A 19069-nucleotide genomic window follows, 5' to 3' on the forward strand; every position below is an offset into this window, starting at 1 on the left:
CTGAAGGAGGACCTCCTTCCTTCCGCGGCCCCGCAAGATCCGTCCGCCATCTTCTTGTGGGGCGGACTTAGAGAGGACGGCAACCACGCATGCGCGGGTGACGCCAGTTATGCGGTGCCGGCCGCGTCATCTATGCGGCGCCGCCTTTACGCGGCGACAAGGCCTGGCGCGTGTAGATGACGCGGCCCCGATCCTAGCCCATTGCCAGGGCCTGAATCGGTCGGGACCGGGGCCGTTTCCCGCCGTCGTGAACCTCAACGGCGTTCACGATGGCGCGCCCACTTCGGCGCGGGAGTGGAGAATCCCACCCTAACAACCCTGAGAGGAAATTCCTCCCCAACTCCATCTTAAGTAATCTTGTGTCCCCAAGTTCTCCCCAACAAGAGGAACCATTCTCCCAGCGTCCACCCTGTCGAGCTCCATCAGAACCATGGACGGGATTCTCTGCCGGCGGGATTCTCCGTATTGCCGGAGCCCGGGGGGTATCCCGACGGCGTGGGGCTGCCCCACAATGGGAAACCCCGCTGACCGGCCGGCGTAACGCAGAATCCCGCCGGAGGGTCGGGCAGAAATGTGGCGGGGCGGAGAATCCCGTCCCTTATGTTTCACTAAGATCACCTCTCATTCTCCTGAACTCCAGTGAGTATCGGCCCAACCTGCTGAACCTTTCCTCATCAGACAAACCCCTTGACCCAGGAATGAGCCTGGTGAACCTTCAGTGTTTCCAATGAGAGGACAACCCTCCTGAAGTAAGAAGACCATCCAGCGGCAATCTCACCAACGCCCTGTACAGTTCTAGTAAGACCTCCCTACTTTTATACTTCATCCCCCTTTGCAATGAAGGCCAACATTCCATTTACTTTCCTAATTACTTGCTGGACCCGCATGCTAGACTTTTGTGATTCATGACCCTGGCTGCCCAGATCCCTCTGTACCTCAAGGGTTCTGCGGTCTCTCTCGATATAAATCATTTGCGGCTTTTCCATTCTTCCAACCAAAGTGGATAGGTTCTTACTTCCCCACATGATCCTCCTGTCAGTTTTTGCTCACTCGCTCCACCCCATCTACATCCCTTTACAGACTCTTTGTATCCTCCACACAACTTACTTTCTCACTGATCTTTGTGTCATCGGTAAATTTACCTCGATCCCTTCATCCAAGTGTGAATATAAATTGTAATTATTTGAGGCCCCAGCACTCCCTGTGGCATTCCAATACTTCCATCCTGCCAATCCGAAAATGAGCCATTTATCTCGACTCTCTGTCTCCTACCAGCTAACCAATCCTCTGTCCATGCCAATGGCTGTGGGATAAATCCGTCTCTTCACTTTATAAAACCATTAGCCTTCCTCAGGCTACTTAACACAGTGCCCCTGACAAAAAACGAAACCCTTTCTGGTCGCAGAATGCAACACACAACGTCTGTCATGTAGGAATCTGAGACCTACCCTCACTCCTTTCTCGCCATTGGCTCCTGGAAATCCTGGGAATCCAATCGAACCCTGGAATGAGCAAGAGGAAAATCAACAAGAACTCCAGGAATTCCAGATGGGAACTTATTCATGATTGAAGGAGGTTGACTTACTTTTGGGCCTTGTCTTCCTGGGTATCCCGGCAACCCTGGAACTCCGAGTTTTCCCTGGGGCAACAGAGGAGACAAAGTTAACTGGTGAGCAGAGACTTGGAAATTCCTTTTACAGGACACATGAGGACTGGGATAATAACACACTGAGGAAAGCTTTCAGACAGCTGGGAATCTCGACCCCCAAAGCAGACCTTTCAATAACACTGTGGAATGGATAGTTCACCTCATGGATCCATGCTGGCTGGCATCTTCCCCCACTGAGTTTAGTCCCTGTGTCTGTTCTCCTGCACAGTAAATAGCTACTTCATACTGGCACATCAGGTTAAATTAACATCAAGAAAGGTCCAGTTGCCCTCAACCCCACCATATCCATTCACGACTCCTCAGGTACTGAAGCAGTTCATGTCCAATTGCAGCAAGACCTGGACAATATCCAGGCTTGGGCTGATACGGAGCAAGTTACATTTGCACCACACAAGTGCCAGGCAATGACCATCTCCAACAGGAGAATCTAACCATCGTCCCTTGGCATTCAATGGCATTACCATCGCTGAATTCCCACTAACAACATCCTGGGGGTTACCATTGACCAGAAACTGAACTGGGCCCGGCCACATTAATACTGTGGCTACCAGGACAGGTCAGAGGCTGGGAATCCTGCGGGGAGTAACTCACCTCCTGACCCCCCAAAGCATGTCCACCATCTACAAGGCACAAGTCAGGAGTGTGAGGGAAAACTCTCCACTTGCCTGGATGAGCGCAGCCCCAACAACACTCAAGAAGCTCAACACCATCCAGGACAAAGCAGTCCCACTTGATTGCTCCCCTTCCACAAACATTCACTCCCTCCCCCACCGACGCACAGTGGCAGCCGTGTGTACCATCTACAAGATGCACTGCAGCAACTCACCAAGGTTCCTTAGGCAGCACCTTCCAAACCCACGACCACTGCCATGTAGAAGGACAAGAGCAGCAGATACCTGGAAACCCACCACCTGGAGGTTCCCCTCCGAGTCACTCACTACCCTGACTGGGAAATATATCGCCGTTCCTTCACTGTCGCTGGGGCAACATCCTGGAACTCCCTCCCTAACAGCACAGTGGGTGTACCTACACCACATGGACTGCAGCGGGTTCAAGAAGGCAGCTCACCCCCAGCTTCTTAAGGGGCAATTAGGGATGGGCAATAAACGCCGGCCTAACCAGCGACGCCCACATCTGTGAATGAATAATGAAAATCCCACCCCGCCCCCTCTCCTCACAGCCCTTATCCCCAACTGACCACATTGCAACCAAAACACTCAAAGCTTCACTCTCGAGATCCACATCACATTGAACACATTGTCACTCTCTCCGTCAGTGTTACACATCGGGATGATTCCTGAAGGAACTGCCTCATTATTCATAGGAAGGGCCAGAGGGAAATCTGAAAAACATTTAACAGCCTGGCACGACCCTGCAGGCTGGGGTCAGGGAGGGGAAATATTTCTGACAGTTTTTATACTTTTCACTGTACTTTGGTACATGTGACAATAAATCAAATCGCATCAGCAGTACGACCCCCTTTCCTTTCCTGCTACCTTTTCACCAGCTCCTCCGGGTGGGCCGCTGTCTCCTGCAGGCCCAAAGCGACCTTTGGGGCCCTCAGGCCCGTCCTCTCCTCTGGGGCCTGCTGGACCGAGCTCCCCCTGACAGGAAAGAAAAACACAAATCAGGCAAATATCACTGGAAATCTGCTGAGTTTATCCCGCATTCCCTGATTTTGTTACAAAAATCAGTCAGTCTGGAAAAGCCTGGAGCAGCAAGAGAACTGAGGGCCACAGGAGTGTGAAATTACAGCGCACACTGCTGGCGAGGGTCATCGCACTGAGTGAGCACTGAGGAGGATGAGGGACACAGGCAGTGAGGGACACAGAGGGTGCGCCCCTGAAATGCTCCCATAGCAGACTGTGAGCGAAGGCTCGCTCCGTGTGAGTGTGATTAGATTTGGCCGTGGGTTTTATCGGCCTCCCGGGTTCCCCCTGATCAGCTTTGTCCCCTCTTTACAATTCAGAATCAGACCCCTGTTCGCTTTTCTTTCCATATTCCAGAATATTAATTAACTGCACCCCCTTTCCAGAAATTTGAAATTGTGAGATATTTTGGATTGCTTTACGGTGACTGAACCTTGACAGAAAACCAATTCCTTTTTGAATAAAGCTCCTTTAGCAGACTGGTTTGGATTTCACCTTCTGGATGCAGTTTGGAGTGGGCTGTCCCAGCCAGCAGCTGTGAGGCAGAGTGCGTCTCACACAAACCCTGACATTAATTGACTCTGACACCAGCAATCAATGGCCAGCAATGAGAGTTCAGTTCGGACATTTACCAGTCGGGATTGGCTGAGGGATCAGAATCTGCCAGGAGTCAAGAACAGTCACTGGCCAGAAAGAATCACCTTGTAGTCAGAGATCAGAAAGAATTGAACCAAAAATATAATGAGAGAGAGCGAGCGAGTGAAAGAGTCAGAGAGAGATGGACAGAGAGAGGGAGACAGCACAATTCGGTGACCATCCTGCCATGCAGATCGGCAATGGGAATGTTGGGTGGGAACTCCTTGTTGCCTCTTCTGAGGTTTTAATTTGATTGGTGGGATCAGGAGCAAGTTTCTGGACAAACTCTCTCTGTCCAGTGGACAGTGTGGGCCTCTCTGTGAGAGTGTCAGTGAGTCTCACAGCTCTGGCTGCATTGTTGGAGTATCTCCTGGTAACAAGACGATGGCGAAGGGCTGGAGCGGCCTATTGGTTATTTCTCAAAGAAATTGAATTCTCACCAGAAAAAGTATTCCACGATTGAGAAGCAGACCTTGTGTTTGGTGCTGGCTTTGCACCATTTTCACATTTATGTGACCAGCAATCCGTCTGACACCGTTATATATACTGATCAGAAACCGTTGGCGTTTTTGGAGCGATTCCGGAACAACAATGCGAGGCTGTTTCGCTGGAGTTTATTACAACAACCATTTCATTTAAAAATAGTACATGCGGCAGGCCGGGAAAACGTGACAGCTGATGCTTTGTCACGAGTGTGATGAACGGAAGCAGTTTCAGTTGGAGGAAGAAGAACGAAAAAAACAATGGACTATATTATTATACCTGTTGCGTGTGTTGTTTTTTGAAACAAAAAAGTATATTTACTGTGTGCATTTGTTAAAGGATAGTGAAAAGGTGAAAAATGAAACCATCTTGAAGTTGATGGTTTATTTTTTTTTCTTGGGGGGAGGTGACATGTGAGAGTACCTTTAAGAAATGGGTGTTTATAAATGGGTATGTATATAAATATCTGTAGTGAGAGTACCTTTAAGAAATGGGTCTTTACTACTACAGTGATGTCAGAGCTGGGCTGTCTGTCAGCTTTTTATTTTCGTTTTAGGCTGTTTGCTGCAGGGTGTGTTTTAGTTTTGTTTTCAGTGTTGGAGCTGAAGCCAGACAGAGCAGGTGTACTGTTGATCTCTCCGACATGAAAAGACTTTCTCTTGATCATTTGGTGAATTCAGAATTATAAATGTTCTCAGTAGTGAATGTAAACCTGATGTCCTTCTGTTGAAATGTGTATCTTTTGTCTTCTGGATGTTGTTTGGGAAGTTATTAAGGATTACTTAGTGTTGTATTCTTTGGGGGTTGTATTTGAATTGATGGTTGCTAAGATGTTCACTGTATGTTTTAAAAAGGTTAACTTGAGTTCATAGAATAAACATTGTTTTGCTTTAAAAAATACTTTTCCATTTCTGCTGTGCCACACCTGTAGAGTGGGCCGTGTGCTCCCCATACCACAATCTATTAAACGTTGTGGGTCAGGTGAACTCCATGATACACTTTGGGGTTCTCGAAACCCTGGCCCATAACAAGTAAACTTCCCAATGCTTTTCTTCAACCACCAACACTGTGACTTTACATGGCCTAGTTTATTACAGTGAAAACATTTGAAACTTTTCATTTCTTTTCCACCCTCCTGGATTTCTATTTTAATCTGAGGTACACTCTCTTTATTGTCTCCCATCAGATCACCTTTACCTTTACCACTTGAGTATTTCTCATGACCCCAGTTCCTATCCCTCACCGGCTGAAACTGATGTCGGAAATCAATCATTGATTCATGAACTAATTCATAATCATCTGCCATTTCTGCTGCTAACCTCGCAGTTTTAACTCTCTGTTCTTCCACATGAGTTCTCACTACATCAGGAATTGAATTTTTAAACTCCTCCAAAAGTATAATTTCTCTGAGAGCTTCATACGTTTTGTCTATTTTCAAAGCCCTTATCCACCTATCAAAATTACTCTGTTTGAGCCTTTCAAACTCCATGTATGTTTGACCAAATTCTTTCCTTAAATTTCTAAACCTTTGTCTGTAGGCTTCAGGCACTAGTTCATATGCACTTAAGATGGATTTCTTCACCTCCTCATACGTTCCAGATACCTCCTCCGGTAGTGATGCACTTCACTAGCCCTACCTACCAGCTTTGTTTGAATCAGTAATACCAACATGTTCTGTGGCCATTTCATTTGTCTAGCCACCTTCTCAAATTAAATGAAAAAGGCTTCTACCTCCTTTCTCATCAAACCTTGGCGATGCTTGGTCATATTTAAATAGATTCTCACCAAGTCTTCGACTATGACGCTCTTTCTCACTATCCTCATCACTAGCATCCAACTGTACATTTCCCTTTACGTCTGCCAATTTTAACTGATTGTCATGTTTCATGGCCATTTTCTGAAGTTCAAACTCTCTCTCTTTATCATTTCCCCTGATCTATATCTCCCTTTCTCTTTCTTTTTGTTCTGCTTGGGCTATTCTTTCTGTTTTCCTTTCGTCTCTCTCCTTTTCCTCTCTCTCTCTTTCTCTTTCTTTTTCCTCTCTCTCTCTCTTTCGTATTCAAGCTGCTTTAATTCTTTCCATGTTCCATTTGTTTAATTTGTAACTTAATTTTTGCCATTTGAGTCAAACTGTAGCTCAGGTAACTTTAAATGTTTAGCCACCGCCATAATTACCTCACCTTTTCACATTTTGTCAGGTAATATTAACTGCAATGTTTTTGCCAAATCTAACAGTCTGCTTTTAGTCTCTGTCCGTAAGGTACTGCGTGTGACCGTTTCCACCCCCAAAACTTTCAGAGCATCTGAAAGAGCCATTGTCCACAACACACTCCTTATTTAAACTAGAATACCACACCTGAAAAGTAACCACAATATGCTCACCCCTCACTCTCTTTAAGTTCACTAAACCAATCCAATAGATAGACTTTAATCCCCCTCGAGCCCCCAATTTGTTAAGAGTGCTCCCACGGCACGGGCCCGCCCGCAGATCGGTGGGCCCCGGTCGCAAGCCAAGCCACTGTGGGGGCTACCCCCGGGGCCAGATCCCCCCACGCCCCCCCGAGGACTCCGCTGGCCGCCCGCAGAGACAGGTCCTGCCGGTAAGAACCTAGTGTAATTTACGCCGCTGGGACTGCCCGAAAACGGGTGATCACTCGGTCCATCGCAGAGCGGAGAATCGCCGGGTGGGGGGGGGGGCACTGCCAACGGCCCCCGACCGGCGTGGCGTGATTCCTGCCCCCGCCAAAAAACCGGCACCGGAGAATTCGGCAGCTGGCTTCGGGGCGGCATTCACGCCGCCCCCCCGGCGATTCTCCGGCCTGGCGGGGGGTGGGAAAATCCCGCCCAGTGATTCTCCGGCCTGGCGGGGGGTGGGAAAATCCCGCCCAGTGATTCTCCGGACTGGCGGGGGGGGTCGGAGAATCCCACCCAGTGATTCTCCGGACTGGCGGGGGGGGGTCGGAGAATCCCGCCCAGTGATTTGAAACAAGCCTGTTGGACTTTAACCTGGTGTTCTAGACTTCTTACAATCTTTATCAAGATTGCAGTTTTTTTCATGGAATAATGGAGGGAGTGTTGGAATGGGAAACAAAAAAACACAGGTGACAACACCAGAGTGATGTGTGAGGAGAGGGGCCTCGCTCAGCGTCGGGACGTTGCCCGTTGAGAGTCTCTGCTGCACAGTTAAATCCCTGGCTGCTCCAATCATTCATTTTCCTGATGGACATCAGTGACTGACCGTCTCTCTGGTGTGTGAGGGTCAGCCACACCGAGGGATAATGGTGACAACATTCTCCCCCCGACTGCGCTGCTGTCAGTTTAATCTCTCTCATTAACCCTTTATAAATGGCTGGTTAGGCCCCACCGAGAGTGTTGTGGCCAATTCTGGGAGCCACACGTGAGGAAGGACGTTTAGGGGCTGGTTTAGCATACAGGGCTAAATCGCTGGCTTTGAAAGCAGACCAAGGCAGGCCTGCAGCACGGTTCAATTCCCGTACCAGCTTCCCCGAACAGGCGCCGGAATGTGGCGACTAGGGGCTTTTCACAGTAACTTCATTGAAGCCTACTCGTGACAATCAGCGATTTTCATTTTCATTTAATTTTGAAGGCCTTGGCGACAGGTTGGAGGTTGAACTCGAATGTTCCAGGAATGAGGAGCTTCAGGTGAAAGTGGCGAGACAGGGAAGCTGGGATGTTCCTGCTCGGAGCAGAGACGGTTAAGAGGGAATTTAATCGAGGCGTTCAGGAAGTGTTTCGATGAAGTAAGTAAGGAGAAAATGGCCAGAATTCTCCGGCCTTTCTGATTCACTTTTCCCGCTGGCAGCGCACCTCCTCCACTGAGTTTCTCACCAGCGAGTTTCCCAGCAACGTGGGGAGGCTCCAATGGGAAATCCCACTGACAAGCGGCAAGGGGATAGAATCTCGCGTCCAGCCCATGGCGTACAACTGAGAGCCACGCGGCTGCCAGAGTGGAGGATCCAGGCCAGCGTCACCACTGGCAAGAGGGTGGGTAACCAGAGGGGGACAGATTGACGGGAATGGGTACAAGAGCCAGGGGGGGAGCTAAGAATCTTTTTATGCAGTGAGCTGGCAAAAGGGGAAGTGGAAACAGATTCCATATTCATTTTCAACAGTGAACGGATACATCTTTGAAAAGGAGAAATTGGTGGCCTAGAGAGGAAAGAGTATGAGGGGTGGGATAGGTCTGGCACAGGAAGGGGGTTGAATGGCCTCCCTCGCTGCTGGAGGATTCTGAAGTTTATTTCCTGTGTTCTGTGCCAGGGAGCAGGATCGATACTCACCCTGTCGCCCTTTATCCCCATGTCGCCCTTGAAACCAGGGAATCCGTCTTCACCCTGTAGGAGAGAGAGAAAGATGGAGGAATGAGAATCATGGACCAGCTGGTCCCCATCGGCACTCCGCAGCAAGACGGGTAATGGAGAGCAGTCAACGACTGACTGACTCTCACCCTGCACGCTCCCCAGACACACGCACGCTCGCCAGACACACGCACGCTCGCCAGACACACGCACGCTCCCCAGACACACGCACCCTCGCCAGACACACGCACGCTCCCCAGACACACGCACGCTCGCCAGACACACGCACGCTCGCCAGACACACGCACGCTCGCCAAACACACGCACGCTCCCCAGACACACGCACGCTCCCCAGACACACGCACGCTCGCCAGACACACGCACGCTCCCCAGACACACGCACGCTCCCCAGACACACGCACGCTCCCCAGACACACGCACGCTCCCCAGACACACGCACGCTCGCCAGACACACGCACGCTCGCCAGACACACGCACGCTCCCCAGACACACGCACGCTCGCCAGACACACGCACGCTCGCCAGACACACGCACGCTCGCCAGACACACGCACGCTCGCCAGACACACGCACGCTCGCCAGACACACGCACGCTCGCCAGACACACGCACGCTCGCCAAACACACACACGCTCCCCAGACACACGCACGCTCGCCAAACACACGCACGCTCGCCAGACACACGCACGCTCGCCAAACACACGCACGCTCGCCAAACACACGCACGCTCGCCAGACACACGCACGCTCGCCAGACACACGCACGCTCCCCAGACACACGCACACTCGCCAAACACACGCACGCTCGCCAACACACGCACGCTCGCCAGACACACGCACGCTCGCCAGACACACGCACGCTCGCCAGACACACGCACGCTCGCCAACACACGCACGCTCGCCAGACACACGCACGCTCGCCAAACACACGCACGCTCGCCAGACACACGCACGCTCGCCAGACACACGCACGCTCGCCAAACACACGCACGCTCGCCAGACACACGCACGCTCGCCAAACACACGCACCCTCGCCAAACACACGCACGCTCGCCAGACACACGCACGCTCGCCAGACACACGCACGCTCGCCAGACACACGCACGCTCGCCAGACACACGCACACTCGCCAGACACATGCACACTCGCCAGACACACGCACACTCGCCAGACACACGCACGCTCGGCAGACACACGCACGCTCGCCAAACACACGCACACTCGCCAGACACACGCACACTCGCCAGACACACGCACGCTCGCCAGACACACGCACGCTCGCCAGACACACGCACGCTCGGCAGACGCACGCACGCTCGCCAGACACACGCACGCTCGCCAGACACACGCACGCTCGCCAGACACACGCACGCTCGCCAACACACGCACGCTCGCCAGACACACGCACGCTCGCCAGACACACGCACGCTCGCCAAACACACGCACGCTCGCCAAACACACGCACGCTCCCCAGACACACGCACGCTCGCCAGACACACGCACGCTCGCCAGACACACGCACGCTCGCCAAACACACGCACGCTCGCCAAACACACGCACGCTCCCCAGACACACGCACGCTCGCCAGACACACGCACGCTCGCCAAACACACGCACGCTCGCCAGACACACGCACGCTCGCCAGACACACGCACGCTCGCCAAACACACGCACGCTCCCCAGACACACGCACGCTCCCCAGACACACGCACGCTCGCCAAACACACGCACGCTCGCCAGACACACGCACGCTCGCCAGACACACGCACGCTCCCCAGACACACGCACGCTCGCCAGACACACGCACGCTCGCCAGACACACGCACGCTCGCCAGACACACGGACGCTCGCCAGACACACGCACGCTCGCCAGACACACGCACGCTCGCCAGACACACGCACGCTCGCCAAACACACGCACCCTCGCCAAACACACGCACGCTCGCCAGACACACGCACGCTCGCCAGACACACGCACGCTCCCCAGACACACGCACGCTCCCCAGACACACGCACGCTCCCCAGACACACGCACGCTCGCCAGACACACGCACGCTCGCCAAACACACGCACGCTCGCCAAACACACGCACGCTCCCCAGACACACGCACGCTCGCCAGACACACGCACGCTCGCCAAACACACGCACGCTCGCCAAACACACGCACGCTCGCCAGACACACGCACACTCGCCAGACACACGCACGCTCGCCAAACACACGCACGCTCGCCAGACACACGCACGCTCGCCAAACACACGCACACTCGCCAAACACACGCACGCTCGCCAAACACACGCACGCTCGCCAAACACACGCACGCTCGCCAGACACACGCACGCTCCCCAGACACACGCACGCTCCCCAGACACACGCACGCTCGCCAGACACACGCACGCTCGCCAGACACACGCACGCTCGCCAGACACACGCACGCTCCCCAGACACACGCACGCTCGCCAGACACACGCACGCTCGCCAAACACACGCACGCTCCCCAGACACACGCACGCTCGCCAGACACACGCACGCTCGCCAGACACACGCACGCTCCCCAAACACACGCACGCTCGCCAGACACACGCACGCTCGCCAGACACACGCACGCTCGCCAGACACACGCACGCTCGCCAGACACACGCACGCTCCCCAGACACACGCACGCTCGCCAGACACACGCACGCTCCCCAGACGCACGCACGCTCGCCAGACGCACGCACGCTCCCCAGACGCACGCACGCTCGCCAAACACACGCACGCTCGCCAGACACACGCACGCTCCCCAGACACACGCACGCTCGCCAGACACACGCACGCTCGGCAGACACACGCACGCTCGCCAGACGCACGCACGCTCCCCAGACACACGCACGCTCGCCAAACACACGCACGCTCGCCAGACACACGCAAGCTCCCCAGACACACGCACGCTCGCCAAACACACGCACGCTCGCCAAACACACGCACGCTCAACACACGCACGCTCGCCAGACACACGCACGCTCGCCAGACACACGCACGCTCAACACACGCACGCTCGCCAAACACACGCACGCTCGCCAAACACACGCACGCTCAACACACGCACGCTCGCCAGACACACGCACGCTCGCCAGACACACGCACGCTCGCCAAACACACGCACGCTCGCCAAACACACGCACGCTCAACACACGCACGCTCGCCAAACACACGCACGCTCGCCAGACACACGCACGCTCGCCAGACACACGCACGCTCGCCAAACACACGCACGCTCGCCAGACACACGCACGCTCGCCAAACACACGCACGCTCGCCAGACACACGCACGCTCGCCAGACACACGCACGCTCCCCAGACACACGCACGCTCGCCAGACGCACGCACGCTCCCCAGACACACGCACGCTCGCCAAACACACGCACGCTCGCCAGACACACGCACGCTCCCCAGACACACGCACGCTCGCCAGACACACGCACGCTCCCCAGACACACGCACGCTCGCCAGACGCACGCACGCTCCCCAGACACACGCACGCTCGCCAGACACACGCACGCTCGGCAGACACACGCACGCTCGCCAGACGCACGCACGCTCGCCAGACACACGCACGCTCGCCAAACACACGCACGCTCGCCATACACACGCACGCTCGCCAGACACACGCACGCTCCCCAGACACACGCACGCTCGCCAAACACACGCACGCTCGCCAGTCACACGCACGCTCGCCAGACGCACGCACGCTCCCCAGACACACGCACGCTCGCCAAACACACGCACGCTCGCCAAACACACGCACGCTCAACACACGCACGCTCGCCAGACACACGCACGCTCGCCAGACACACGCACGCTCGCCAAACACACGCACGCTCGCCAAACACACGCACGCTCAACACACGCACGCTCGCCAAACACACGCACGCTCGCCAGACACACGCACGCTCGCCAGACACACGCACGCTCGCCAGACACACGCACGCTCGCCAAACACACGCACGCTCGCCAGACACACGCACGCTCGCCAAACACACGCACGCTCGCCAAACACACGCACGCTCGCCAAACACACGCACGCTCGCCAAACACACGCACGCTCAACACACGCACGCTCGCCAGACACACGCACGCTCGCCAGACACACGCACGCTCAACACACGCACGCTCGCCAAACACACGCACGCTCGCCAAACACACGCACGCTCAACACACGCACGCTCGCCAGACACACGCACGCTCGCCAGACACACGCACGCTCGCCAAACACACGCACGCTCGCCAAACACACGCACGCTCAACACACGCACGCTCGCCAAACACACGCACGCTCGCCAGACACACGCACGCTCGCCAGACACACGCACGCTCGCCAAACACACGCACGCTCGCCAGACACACGCACGCTCGCCAAACACACGCACGCTCGCCAGACACACGCACGCTCGCCAGACACACGCACGCTCCCCAGACACACGCACGCTCGCCAGACGCACGCACGCTCCCCAGACACACGCACGCTCGCCAAACACACGCACGCTCGCCAGACACACGCACGCTCCCCAGACACACGCACGCTCGCCAGACACACGCACGCTCCCCAGACACACGCACGCTCGCCAGACGCACGCACGCTCCCCAGACACACGCACGCTCGCCAGACACACGCACGCTCGGCAGACACACGCACGCTCGCCAGACGCACGCACGCTCGCCAGACACACGCACGCTCGCCAAACACACGCACGCTCGCCATACACACGCACGCTCGCCAGACACACGCACGCTCCCCAGACACACGCACGCTCGCCAAACACACGCACGCTCGCCAGTCACACGCACGCTCGCCAAACACACGCACGCTCGCCAGACACACGCACGCTCGCCAGACACACGCACGCTCGCCAAACGCACGCACGCTCGCCAAACACACGCACGCTCGCCAGACACACGCACGCTCGCCAGACACACGCACGCTCGCCAGACACACGCACGCTCGCCAAACACACGCACGCTCGCCAGACACACGCACGCTCGCCAGACACACGCACGCTCGCCAGACACACGCACGCTCGCCAGACACACGCACGCTCGCCAGACACACGCACGCTCGCCAAACACACGCACGCTCGCCAAACACACACACGCTCCCCAGACACACGCACGCTCGCCAAACACACGCACGCTCGCCAGACACACGCACGCTCGCCAAACACACGCACGCTCGCCAAACACACGCACGCTCGCCAGACACACGCACGCTCGCCAGACACACGCACGCTCCCCAGACACACGCACACTCGCCAAACACACGCACGCTCGCCAACACACGCACGCTCGCCAGACACACGCACGCTCGCCAGACACACGCACGCTCGCCAGACACACGCACGCTCGCCAGACACACGCACGCTCGCCAACACACGCACGCTCGCCAGACACACGCACGCTCGCCAAACACACGCACGCTCGCCAGACACACGCACGCTCGCCAGACACACGCACGCTCGCCAAACACACGCACGCTCGCCAGACACACGCACGCTCGCCAAACACACGCACCCTCGCCAAACACACGCACGCTCGCCAGACACACGCACGCTCGCCAGACACACGCACGCTCGCCAGACACACGCACGCTCGCCAGACACACGCACACTCGCCAGACACACGCACACTCGCCAGACACACGCACACTCGCCAGACACACGCACGCTCGGCAGACACACGCACGCTCGCCAAACACACGCACACTCGCCAGACACACGCACACTCGCCAGACACACGCACGCTCGCCAGACACACGCACGCTCGGCAGACGCACGCACGCTCGCCAGACACACGCACGCTCGCCAGACACACGCACGCTCGCCAAACACGCACGCTCGCCAGACACACGCACGCTCCCCAGACACACGCACGCTCGCCAGACACACGCACGCTCGCCAGACACACGCACGCTCGGCAGACACACGCACGCTCGCCAGACACACGCACGCTCGCCAGACACACGCACGCTCGGCAGACACACGCACGCTCGCCAAACACACGCACGCTCGGCAGACACACGCACGCTCGCCAAACACACGCACGCTCGGCAGACGCACGCACGCTCGCCAGACACACGCACGCTCCCCAAACACACGCACGCTCGCCAAACACACGCACGCTCGCCAAACACGCACGCTCCCCAGACACACGCACGCTCGCCAAACACACGCACGCTCGCCAGACACACGCACGCTCGCCAGACACACGCACGCTCGGCAGACGCACGCACGCTCGCCAGACACACGCACGCTCGCCAGACACACGCACGCTCGCCAAACACGCACGCTCGCCAGACACACGCACGCTCCCCAGACACACGCACGCTCGCCAGACACACGCACGCTCCCCAGACACACGCACGCTCGCCAGACACACGCACGCTCGGCAGACACACGCACGCTCGCCAGACACACGCACGCTCGCCAGACACACGCACGCTCGCCAGACACACGCACGCTCGGCAGACACACGCACGCTCGCCAAACACACGCACGCTCGGCAGACACACGCACGCTCGCCAAACGCACGCACGCTCGGCAGACGCACGCACGCTCGCCAGACACACGCACGCTCCCCAAACACACGCACGCTCGCCAAACACACGCACGCTCGCCAAACACGCACGCTCCCCAAACACACGCACGCTCCCCAGACACACGCACGCTCGCCAAACACACGCACGCTCGCCAGACACACGCACGCTCGCCAAACACACGCACGCTCGCCAGACACACGCACGCTCGCCAAACACACGCACGCTCGCCAAACACACGCACGCTCGCCAAACACACGCACGCTCGCCAGACACACGCACGCTCGCCAAACACACGCACGCTCGCCAGACACACGCACGCTCGCCAGACACACGCACGCTTGCCAGACACACGCACCCTCGCCAAACACACGCACGCTCGCCAGACACACGCACCCTCGCCAGACACACGCACGCTCGCCAGACACACGCACGCTCGCCAGACACACGCACCCTCGCCAAACACACGCACGCTCGCCAAACACACGCACGCTCCCCAGACACACGCACGCTCGCCAGACACACGCACGCTCGCCAAACACACACACGCTCGCCAGACACACGCACGCTCGCCAGACACACGCACGCTCGCCAGACACACGCACGCTCGCCAGACACACGCACGCTCGCCAACACACGCACGCTCGCCAGACACACGCACGCTCGCCAGACACACGCACGCTCGCCAAACACACGCACGCTCGCCAAACACACGCACGCTCCCCAGACACACGCACGCTCGCCAGACACACGCACGCTCGCCAGACACACGCACGCTCGCCAAACACACGCACGCTCGCCAAACACACGCACGCTCCCCAGACACACGCACGCTCGCCAGACACACGCACGCTCGCCAAACACACGCACGCTCGCCAGACACACGCACGCTCGCCAGACACACGCACGCTCGCCAAACACACGCACGCTCCCCAGACACACGCACGCTCCCCAGACACACGCACGCTCGCCAAACACACGCACGCTCGCCAGACACACGCACGCTCGCCAGACACACGCACGCTCCCCAGACACACGCACGCTCGCCAGACACACGCACGCTCGCCAGACACACGCACGCTCGCCAGACACACGGACGCTCGCCAGACACACGGACGCTCCCCAGACACACGCACGCTCGCCAGACACACGCACGCTCGCCAAACACACGCACCCTCGCCAAACACACGCACGCTCGCCAGACACACGCACGCTCGCCAGACACACGCACGCTCCCAGACACACGCACGCTCCCCAGACACACGCACGCTCCCCAGACACACGCACGCTCGCCAGACACACGCACGCTCGCCAAACACACGCACGCTCGCCAAACACACGCACGCTCCCCAGACACACGCACGCTCGCCAGACACACGCACGCTCGCCAAACACACGCACGCTCGCCAAACACACGCACGCTCGCCAGACACACGCACACTCGCCAGACACACGCACGCTCGCCAAACACACGCACGCTCGCCAGACACACGCACGCTCGCCAAACACACGCACACTCGCCAAACACACGCACGCTCGCCAAACACACGCACGCTCGCCAAACACACGCACGCTCGCCAAACACACGCACGCTCGCCAGACACACGCACGCTCCCCAGACACACGCACGCTCCCCAGACACACGCACGCTCGCCAGACACACGCACGCTCGCCAGACACACGCACGCTCGCCAGACACACGCACGCTCCCCAGACACACGCACGCTCGCCAGACACACGCACGCTCGCCAAACACACGCACGCTCCCCAGACACACGCACGCTCGCCAGACACACGCACGCTCGCCAGACACACGCACGCTCCCCAAACACACGCACGCTCGCCAGACACACGCACGCTCGCCAGACACACGCACGCTCGCCAGACACACGCACGCTCGCCAGACACACGCACGCTCGCCAGACACACGCACGCTCCCCAGACACACGCACGCTCGCCAGACACACGCACGCTCCCCAGACGCACGCACGCTCGCCAGACGCACGCACGCTCGCCAAACACACGCACGCTCGCCAGACACACGCACGCTCCCCAGACACACGCACGCTCGCCAGACACACGCACGCTCGGCAGACACACGCACGCTCGCCAGACGCACGCACGCTCCCCAGACACACGCACGCTCGCCAAACACACGCGCGCTCGCCAGACACACGCAAGCTCCCCAGACACACGCACGCTCGCCAAACACACGCACGCTCGCCAAACACACGCACGCTCAACACACGCACGCTCGCCAGACACACGCACGCTCGCCAGACACACGCACGCTCAACACACGCACGCTCGCCAAACACACGCAACGCTCGCCAAACACACGCACGCTCAACACACGCACGCTCGCCAGACACACGCACGCTCGCCAGACACACGCACGCTCGCCAAACACACGCACGCTCGCCAAACACACGCACGCTCAACACACGCACGCTCGCCAAACACACGCACGCTCGCCAGACACACGCACGCTCGCCAGACACACGCACGCTCGCCAAACACACGCACGCTCGCCAGACACACGCACGCTCGCCAAACACACGCACGCTCGCCAGACACACGCACGCTCTGCCAGACACACGCACGCTCCCCAGACACACGCACGCTCGCCAGACGCACGCACGCTCCCCAGACACACGCACGCTCGCCAAACACACGCACGCTCGCCAGACACACGCACGCTCCCCAGACACACGCACGCTCGCCAGACACACGCACGCTCCCAGACACACGCACGCTCGCCAGACGCACGCACGCTCCCCAGACACACGCACGCTCGCCAGACACACGCACGCTCGGCAGACACACGCACGCTCGCCAGACGCACGCACGCTCGCCAGACCCACGCACGCTCGCCAGACACACGCACGCTCGCCAAACACACGCACGCTCGCCATACACACGCACGCTCGCCAGACACACGCACGCTCCCCAGACACACGCACGCTCGCCAAACACACGCACGCTCGCCAGTCACACGCACGCTCGCCAGACGCACGCACGCTCCCCAGACACACGCACGCTCGCCAAACACACGCACGCTCGCCAAACACACGCACGCTCAACACACGCACGCTCGCCAGACACACGCACGCTCGCCAGACACACGCACGCTCGCCAAACACACGCACGCTCGCCAAACACACGCACGCTCAACACACGCACGCTCGCCAAACACACGCACGCTCGCCAGACACACGCACCGCTCGCCAGACACACGCACGCTCGCCAGACACACGCACGCTCGCCAGACACACGCACGCTCGCCAAACACACGCACGCTCGCCAGACACACGCACGCTCAGCCAAACACACGCACGCTCGCCAAACACACGCACGCTCGCCAAACACACGCACGCTCGCCAAACACACGCACGCTCAACACACGCACGCTCGCCAACACACGCACGCTCGCCAAACACACGCACGCTCGCCAAACACACGCACGCTCCCCAGACACACGCACGCTCGCCAGACACACGCACGCTCGCCAGACACACGCACGCTCGCCAGACACACGCACGCTCGCCAAACACACGCACGCTCACACACGCACGCTCGCCAAACACACGCACGCTCGCCAAACGACCACGCACGCTCAACACACGCACGCTCGCCAAACACACGCACGCTCGCCAGACACACGCACGCTCGCCAGACACACGCACGCTCGCCAGACACACGCACGCTCAACACACGCCACGCCTCGC

At 58.4% G+C, this 19069-nt stretch overlaps 1 protein-coding gene across 1 annotated transcript in view; it reads right to left on the reverse strand.

Moving 5' to 3' along the window:
• LOC140399362 (uncharacterized) overlaps positions 1-19069 on the reverse strand; it is a 166522-nt gene that overhangs the window by 130207 nt on the left and 17246 nt on the right. The window contains exons 2-5 of the mRNA XM_072488934.1: positions 8739-8792; positions 3166-3273; positions 1586-1639; positions 1449-1502 (exon numbers count right to left, since the gene is read on the reverse strand). Coding sequence (XP_072345035.1) covers positions 1449-1502; positions 1586-1639; positions 3166-3273; positions 8739-8792 — 270 coding nt within the window. The remainder of the gene's footprint in view (positions 1-1448; positions 1503-1585; positions 1640-3165; positions 3274-8738; positions 8793-19069) is intronic.

The sequence above is a fragment of the Scyliorhinus torazame genome, chromosome 22 (genome assembly GCF_047496885.1).
Source record: "Scyliorhinus torazame isolate Kashiwa2021f chromosome 22, sScyTor2.1, whole genome shotgun sequence".
NCBI lineage: Eukaryota > Metazoa > Chordata > Chondrichthyes > Carcharhiniformes > Scyliorhinidae > Scyliorhinus > Scyliorhinus torazame.